Source organism: Pteropus medius, unplaced genomic scaffold (genome assembly GCF_902729225.1).
Source record: "Pteropus medius unplaced genomic scaffold, Ma_sr-lr_union100, whole genome shotgun sequence".
In the NCBI taxonomy this organism is placed as follows: Eukaryota; Metazoa; Chordata; class Mammalia; order Chiroptera; family Pteropodidae; genus Pteropus; species Pteropus medius.
The window spans coordinates 14,364,681-14,373,784 of record NW_024349798.1 but is presented as its reverse complement, the minus strand read 5'-3'; the positions used below and the strand labels follow the sequence as shown (position 1 = coordinate 14,373,784).

General features: G+C 50.5%; 1 protein-coding gene across 1 annotated transcript in view; it reads right to left on the bottom strand.

Moving 5' to 3' along the window:
* ABCC1 (ATP binding cassette subfamily C member 1 (ABCC1 blood group)) overlaps positions 1-9,104 on the bottom strand; it is a 126,882-nt gene that overhangs the window by 22,456 nt on the left and 95,322 nt on the right. The window contains exons 16-18 of the mRNA XM_039885581.1: positions 6,907-7,145; positions 4,889-5,056; positions 3,274-3,457 (exon numbers count right to left, since the gene is read on the bottom strand). Of these exons, the coding sequence (XP_039741515.1) occupies positions 3,274-3,457; positions 4,889-5,056; positions 6,907-7,145 (591 nt within the window). The remainder of the gene's footprint in view (positions 1-3,273; positions 3,458-4,888; positions 5,057-6,906; positions 7,146-9,104) is intronic.

The following is a 9,104-nucleotide window of genomic DNA, read 5'->3' as shown; positions in this document are numbered from 1 at the left end:
AAAAACAGGAAAAAAAATTGGCAGCACGCCACGTTCTACATAAACTGCTGCTGGGGAGGAACGGAAGGGGAAAAAAGCCATCTGTGGCCAAGAGGGTTTAAGGATCGTACTTGCTCATCTGGACAGAAAGGGGAGAGAGACCCCACTCTGGGAAAGAGACTCAAATCCACACGTGTCGAGTTGGAAAGCACAGCAGGTTATTTTTGCTTAAATGCAGCCCACCAAGCGGGTGGTGAAGTCGCCACTGCCCATCACGTGACCTTGGTTTGACCTGGGCTGAGAGACAGTCAGAGGAAGAAGACTCTGCAGGAAGAAGACAACAGGCTGGACTTAAGGCAGAACTTTCCAGCCACGAGTGAGCGTGAGCATGCAGAAACTCAGTCCACCCAGGGAGTCTGAAAGCTGAAGGGAGGGCCCGCTATGTCACGCCGGCAAAACGAAACACTTTTCTTTAAAAACCACCAGGGTTCATAGCTGCACTGTTTATAACTGCCCCAAAGTGAAGCCAACTCAAAAATGTTCATCCGCTAGATAGGTAAGTACGATGTGCGATGCCCACACCATGAAATGTCATCCCACGGTCAAAAGAAATGAAGCGCGGCTACAACGCCACCACAGAGATGAACCTCGAAAACGCCACGCTGGGAGAAGGCGGTCACAAAGGGCCACGCGTTGCAGAATTCTACTTACACGAAATGTCCAGACGAGATGAACCTATAGAGACAGGAAGCACGGCTGTGGCCGCCAGGACTTGAGGAGCTGGGGGTTTGGGGGTGGGGGGTGGAATGGGGGCTACTGCTGATGGATACGAAGTTTCCTTGGCGGGTGATGAAAACGTTCTGAAATTGACAGTGAGTGCCGGGGGTGCGACTCTGAATATACGAAAAGTCACTGGATCGTACGCTTTCCCTGGGAGAACTGTACCGAATGTGAATTTTATCTCTACAGGGCGCTTCTTAAAAACCACGAGGACCCGTGCAGCGAACTCTAAGCCGGCCTCATCTCCCACCCCACCCCTTGCCCACCATGGTCTGGCCACGCTGGCCTCTTCTTTTTGTTCCTTCAATAAACTGAGCTCATGCCTGAGGCCCTTGCACTTGCTGTTCCAAGTCAGACACTGCTCCTCCCGCTGGCCCCGTTCCATGGCAGTGCCCCCGCCCCCGAGGGCGTCTCTGACACCCTGCCTGAGCCGCCGCCCCTGATCACTCCCCAGCGCATTATGTTGCGTTTTTTTCATTCATAGCACTTAATGCTATATGAAGCCATCTGTATTTGTTGATTTGCTTATTGCCTTTCTCTCCCACGAGATTCTAAGCTCCCTGAGGACAGGGCTTTGTCTATACATTGCCAAAACCTAGAACAGTACACTTATGAGCTGAATTGTAGCCCCGTTCCAATTCATATGAGGTCCCGACCCCCCAGTACCTCAGAACAGGACTGTATTCGGAGACAGGGCCTTTGCAGATACGACCAGAGAAGACAAGACCATTAGGGCCCTAATCCTATATAACCGGCATCATTATAAAAAAAAAGGCGGGGGGAGGGTTTAGAAATGGACACACGGGAGAACAGCATGTGAACATGAAGGCAGAGATCAGGATGATGCTTCTACAAGCCAAGGAATGCCAGAGATTTCCAGCAAACCCCCAAAGTGAGAGGAGTGGTGTGGATGGACCAGATTCTCCCTCAGGGCCAGCAGAAGCCGACCCTGCTTCATCCTGATCTCAGATTTCTAGCCTCCAGAACTCTGAGATAAGACGTTTCTGTTGTTTAAGCCATGCAGTCTGTGGGGCTTTGTTACAGCAGCCCAAGGAAAATAATACCAGCACTTAGCACGTAGTAGGTACTCAAGGAAAATACCAGCACTTAGCACATAGTAGGTGCTGTTGAATGATGAAATCAATGGATAGTAAGTAGCTTTCTTAGTAATCGGTCCCTTTCACACAGATGAGGGGACCTACCTGCCCCTGGCATAGAAGGGGCAAGTTTCCTTAAGCCTGTTTCCTCGACAGAGAACTGGGAGTAATCATTCTACCTCCCTCACAGGCCTTTAGGGGGGTCAGCAAGATGGCCCCTGCAGAGAACAGAACCTCCAGCAAGCACTCGGTAACCATCGCTGTCTCGGCTGTGTGCCTTCCCATCACAGACGTTTCGGTGACCACTCTGCCCAGGGGAGTGGTTCAACAGGGAAGCTCTATGGCCTCACCCTCGAACACGGTCTATCTGAGACCTGTTTGGGGCCCAAGTATGTGACAAACACACCGCAGAGGCTCGAGAAGTCTGTAATTAGCTCCTGGAAGGGGGAGATCAGGGGAGGACAGGTGACCTCTGTGCAGCTCTGCTCTTTTTAGCAACAGCTGAAACCGAAGCCGAAAAGGCATCCGATGAACTCCCCGTGTTAACACAGGTCACAGCCCCGAGCGGGGAAGTGAGCGGAGAACCGTCTGAGATGCCAATCTGGCTGACGAAACACCGGGCAACCTGGAAAGGCTGCAAACCAATCCTCTGAACTTTAAGCCAACTGACAAGAGAGAAAACGATTCTTAGAAGTCTCGCCCTGCCTGCTTCAAATAAAGATGGGGCGCGGTCCCAGCCCAGAACCCAAAGGGAGCCTCCAAGACTGGCCCCGCTCTCAGAATCCTGGTCTGGGAGGGGAGCTTGGGCTCTGGCTGGGAAGTGGGCAGCTCTGCCTTGAGCTGGCAGGTACCAAGGGCGGGGGGCGAGAGAGAGAGGCAACTTTTCGCTGGGGGTTTAGTGGCCGCAGCTGGCATCTACCGAATACTTTGTGTCCGGCTCTGTGTAATGTAGCACATCCAATCTACACGGCATGCCAGGAGGCTGACTTTGTTGTGACTCTGCTTTATCAGTGAGGAAACTGAGGCTCAGAGGGGCTCTGAGGTCACAGCTGGTCAGAGCAGCAGCTGGGATTTGAAGACAGGTCCTGCCCACCCTCAGCCTGCCTGCTCCACCACCTAGCCTCACGAACCTCACGGCTGGATTACACCGCATGTTACCGGCTTCCCACAGCCTCCTGGAAGCCAGGAGGACTAATTATCACTGTCCCTGTTTTTGTCAGGAGGACTCTGAAGCTCAGGAGGCCCAAAGCCACAGGACAGGGACCCTTCTCTCAACTCAGTCCTGGAGCGGGGAGACGGCCCTTCCAGATGGTTCCTGAGGGCGCCTGGCGCAGCCCGGGCCCTGACTAGCCGCCCCTCGGCTGGTGGGAACTTTAGGGTGGGGTAGGGGGACATGGACCCTGCAGGCTCCGCCTACCGTCGTCGTGCTCGGCTTGCTCCTGCTCGGCGCTGGCGTACGTGCGCAGGAACTCAGCGAAGGCCCCGTCCCGGGCCAGCAGCTCCTGGTAGGAGCCCATCTCCGAGATCTTGCCGCCACTCATGACGATGATGACATCCACCTGCGGCAGGTAGCTGATGCCGTGGGTGACCAGCAGCCGCGTCTGCGGGCAAAGCGGAGAGCCGGCGAGTCAGTGCCCGCGCGTGGGAGAGGGAATCCCCCGCCGCCTCGGCGGAGGAGCGCCTGTCGCCAGGGAAAAGCACGGCAGAAATGCCCCAAGCTGTGGGTGCGTCCGTTCAACCCCCCGAGGCCAGGAGCTTTGGGGAGGGTGCGGCATCAGGGAAGGACCCAAAGTTCCCTGCTCCAGATTCCAGGGCTGGGGGAGAGACACCAGGCTGAATGGCGACCCATGGCACAGAAGCGAGCAGGAGGGACACCGAGGGTGGGGCGCGTGCAGTTTTAACAAGGGTGATGGATGAAAGGCTATTTTCGAACAAAGATCTGGAGGAGGAGAGGGAGGAAGGTAACCAGGCTCGTGCGGATGAATGAAAGCACGGCGCTGATGCGAAATAATTTACACGAAATGGTTTAAGGTCTTAAGTAACCACCACTCCCATCCCCCCCCCGAAAATCTATAGATTTTGTGCTTGTATATATATTTTACCTAACGATCTGAAAGTTTGTGAAGACACTCATCAAACTGTTTACATGCATTGACAAACTTTTTCTTAAAGGACCAGATGCCCCTGCTCTCAAGGGAGGGGCTAGGGCCATTTTTTTTCACTTTACATAAGCTCTCATACTCTTTGATTTAGTTACCGCGGGCATCTATCAGTTTGATACCAGATTTTTTCATATTTAAAAATTATGTCTATAGAGAATTTTTGCGGTGTGTATAGGATGTTTACAATGGGTTAAATGGCATGATGCTTACTATGTAAATGCATGACGTGATAAGCCTATTTAAAAAGTTTATACACACGGCAAAAAGACTTGAAAGAAATACGAAAACCTCTAAGCAATGGGCTGATTTGTAATTGCTTTTGTTTTTCATGTTTTGCCTGAATGCCCTATATTTTTCCCATGAGCATGTGTTACTCTTTAATCAGGAAAAACAGAAAGAACCAGCACTCCCCACCAGCACCCCATAATTTCCATAAAAAGTAAAAATAATAAAAGAGGACCAAGAAACATTTCCTGTTGGGTCAAGGTGTTGTGGCCGTTTTCATGCTCCAAACCTCTGTCCCCTGGCCCATGGACACCTCGGCAGGAAAGGGAGAGGTGCCTGCTCAGTCACGGGGGATCGTGGGGTGGGATTCCCCTCTGTGAAGCCACCCCCATTGTTAAGTCAGGAAGAAGGGCCTTTTTTGGCCAACTGGAAGCAATGACTTCAAGTCGGTGCCAAGGACTTTCCTGCATGATGACAAGATCGAAAAGGCTGGCCCGGGAGGGCTTCCAAGGGAAGCACTGGAAATGTGTTCTTAAGTAAAAAAAAACAAAAAACAAAAAAAAACCTGGGAAGTCAAGGATTCCCAGAGGGGACACGTTCCAACTTAAGGGAAGCTCGAGAGAGCCCCATGCCTCATGTAGGTACCTTGTTCTTCAGCATCCCCTTGGGGCCGATCACATTCTCAAATATGTGTCTTCCCACGTGGGCATCCACTGCCGAGAGGGGGTCGTCGAAGAGGTAGATGTCGGAGTCACAGTACACGGCCCGGGCCAGGCTCACACGCTGCTTCTGGCCCCCAGACAGGTTCACGCCCTGGGGAGACACGCGGCAGAGGGTGGGTTTCCTGGGGAGCCCCGAGACATGCGGAGAGGGCGAATGGCTCGGGACGCAGACCCAGGCTGGAGGCCCCACGGGGCTGCACCTGCCGCCTCCTCTTTACGAAGAGGCAAGAACATGAGATTGCACCTGCAGGAATGTGAGTTCAAGTCCCAGCGTGAGGTTTAGCCTCAAGTGTAAAATTAGCATAAGAGAAAAGCTGACAGCCCAGGACAGAGTGGGTCTTGGGCGAAGGGCGGCTGGTGGTGCTGAATGATGCTGGCTACAGGAAAGGCTCCGGGTCTTTGAGTCTGATGGAAGGCACCCGAGGATGTCGTGATGATGTTATTATTGTCGTTCCCATCCACAGCTAACAGTTTTGCAAGCTTATTCTGGATCTATCGCTCACTGGCGAAGTCACATACAGTCCAGGAGGCTGTACCCTGGGGGTGCTGGAATCGAGCCCCACTCACTAGCACCGTTTTCCCGTTCACACCAGGGCACTACGTGGCCCACGCAGCAGCAGCCCTGGCCCTCCTTCGACGATAACCCAATGCCATTTCCACATCTGGCTGGGGAATCCAAGTGGACGCGCACTGGGTTCACTGCCACCCTCTCCTGAGATGTGGCCATCCTTCCCACGCACCACAATGGGGTCCTGGCAGCTGGGGTGTTTCAGATGGTCCCTCTGGCCACAGCCTTATGGCCCGGGGCAGACACTAGATCCTAGCTAAGCCAATCATATTCTCTCCCTCTAAATTTTGGTGCTGGGATCAGACAGGGTGAGTGAGGAGTCACTGAGTGGCAGAGACAGAAACTTAAAAACAACAACAACAACGTGCATAAAAGCAGAGACAAAGGACCAAGGGGGAACCAGGCTGTCTGTCTCAACCCCTCCGTCAGCCCTCACTCTATGCTACTTGTAAACCCAAAGAGCCCTGTTAATAACTTTTTTTTCTTTCCAAGGAGCAGCAAATTTCCCGCAAAAGAAATCATTCACCAAGAAAGCCAGTGAAACCTCTGGCTTGTAACTGAAAACAGGGAAGCTCTTTGGTGCTGCTGGGCAACACCTGCACTTCCTGAGTGTGTGTCACATGACCGCCAGGGGGCGCCAGACCAAGCCCACCAGGCAGAGGGGAAAACGTGCAAAGGCCCGTGGTGGGAAGGTGCTTGGGCAAAGCCCCTTAGTCTCCTCTCCGTACCTCCTTTTCCTCAACCGTGATGGGAATAACGGGACCTCTCATCTCATGAGCTTGCTGTGAGGTCAAAATACATATAAAATGTGCAGCAGAGCGCCCGGGCCATAGTAAATGCTCGAAAGTGTTAGCTGTTGTGTTGTTATTGTCACTGTTTCAAAAGAGACTGTGGACATGTGAATCCCTGACACCCCTCCACCCTGTATAGTGGCCTTTGTCACAGGATTTTGCAGCCGCATGACTACAAAAGCAGAGTGTGCTTCCTGGTCCCTCGTCTTTGGGCTCAACCAAGTGATCTGCTTTGTCGGGGGAAAGAAAGGACAGTGTGCTTTAAGCGACATCACATCATTTCTTGTTCTCTTGGGCTTCTACTGCCACATTTTTCCTTGGGGAGCTGCTGCTCCCTCAGCCCTATCCCCCAGTGAGAAGCCATATGGGGCAGACCTGGGCCAAACAAGCCAAGCTCAGCTGGCCTGCAACATGGAGCAGAGCCACCCAGATGAGCCCAGTATGGGTCAGCCAATCACAGTTGACTCACACACCCATAAATAGGTGAATAAGTGTTTAGCATCATAAACCGCTGAGATTTTTTTTGTGTGGTTGTTTGTCACGCAGCGACTGATACAAGGACCATGCTGAAGCCGCACTGACCTTCTCACCAATCTCTGTCCGGTCGCCGCTAGGCAGGATTTCCAGATCTGGGAGGAGGGCACAGGCTTCTATCACAGCCTTATAATACCGTTCTTGTAGCTGGCGTCCAAAAAGGATGTTTTCTCGGAGAGAGTCATTCTGAATCCAGGCTTGCTGGGGGACGTAGGCCACGGAGCCCTTGATGGCAAACAAGATGAAAGCAAGATGGACAGACTTAGCAGGACAGCAGCTGGCTCGCCCTCACACTAGAACAGCCCTACTTCACGAGAGACTGTCATCACACCTACTGTTCCAACAAGAGGGAAACTGAGTCACAAAGGACAATGGATGCTACAGCTGCGATCAGAACCCACACTAGGTCAACTACTGACCAACATCAGGAGTTCGAGAGCTGAAGTCCTCATGGATGAGAATACAGTTATATATTTAGTAACTGTTCGCTTAATGCCTATAACTGAACTAAACTTCTGCCTCCCAAGAGAGGGAATTTCCTGACAAGATAAAAAAAAAAAAATCATTTGATTACATTTATGGTAAATGCTAAGAGGAAAAAAAACATAGGAGACTTTTAAAAAGTCCTTTAAAAAGAAAGACCTAGTTAGAGACAGCAGGAAAAAATTTCTTGAGGAAATTTAAGCAAGGACTTCCGTATCAAAATCGTCCATTTCAAAAGCTGTTCTGTTTTTATGGCCACGTGATGTGAGGTGGCAAGAAGGGCCTGAGAAGAGAGTGATCCACTGAAGCAAAATAACCAGTCGCAGAGAAATCCACGACCTCGTCGGACCAAATACTCAGTGCGCCCTTGACTTCCAGATCCGTGGCTTCTGTATGTAAAGGCTTTTCCCTTTAAAACCGTGGTTCTCAACTGGGGGCAGTTTTGCCCTCCAGGGGACATCTGACAATGTCTAGAGACACTTGTAGTTGTCTAGATCCAGGCTGCTACTAGGATCCAGTGGGGAGAGGCCAGGCACGCTGCTAAACATCCTACAGTGCACAGGACGGCCCTACGACAGAGAATTAGCCAGCCCCAAATGTCAGCTCTGGGAAACCAGGGTCAATGAAACGATGCAATGTGAATCCTGCTGTGATCTGTAATTTCCTCCCATCGACCTAGCTCACCGTTGCCCCTTAATCTTACTTTTTAACATGGACTTGAAAGTAATGACAGAACATTTCTTAAAACAATAGACAGATGTCATTAGCTTGGATCCAACTACTGTAATGCATACTTTCTACTAATGCATACTAAGTTGTAAGGCGTCATATAACCAACAAAGAAAGGACTCTGCTCTGAAATAAAAAAAAAAAAAAATGGCATAAACCAGCATCCCCAAAAGCAGATTCCAAGAGTCAGTAATTCTAGGGATGTACATAGTTGTTGCACAGACAACAAAGAGGTGCAGGTGAGTATGTCTGGGCCACCCTGGGTTGACTGAAGTTAAATAGGCTTTTTCTCCTTGCAGGACTTCTCAGAGCCTTTATTTCATTAATGTTTATTTTAAGTCTCCATGAGGGAGAGAATCAGAGTATGCAGTATTTCCCAAGCTTGTTTGAGCCCGGACTCTACTCCCAAAACATCTCGCAAGATGAGTTAGCTGCAGACCACGCTCCAGGAAATGCTGGTGTCAACGAAACTTCAAGGGAAGTATTCCTACATCAGAAAAAGGAAGTTCACAGGAAATGAGCTAAATGCAAACCACGGCTCTTGATTTTCAAAGGACTCATCTGTTCACTAAAGCAGCCTCTTAAACTCTCTTTAGAGGAACAATCCAGCTTAGTTCAAAGCACTCTGTGTTTTTAAAAGCAATAAAACCACAGCCTTCTTTTAGCCCCATATTAAGAATTCAATGAACACTCAGCATTTAAACAGTTCCCTTAAAAAGAATTCTCTAAGATCACATTCCAATGACATAAATAAAAAATTTTGCTACTTTTACAAAAAGAGACACACAGAGTTCCACAGAGACAGAGAACAAACCAGAAAGACTCGTGGAGAGAGACCACGAGATGCACACTGTGGGGCGGAGATGGGGAGGGAATGAGGGACAGCGAGTGGACCAGGGGCCCTTCGGTGTATTTACTCAATATTTATTTAGTGCCTACTATGTGCCAGGCACTATTCTAAATTCTGGGATAGAGCATAAAATAAATGACACCAAAATCTTGCCTCTAGGATGGCACGGAGAAGAGCAGAAAGA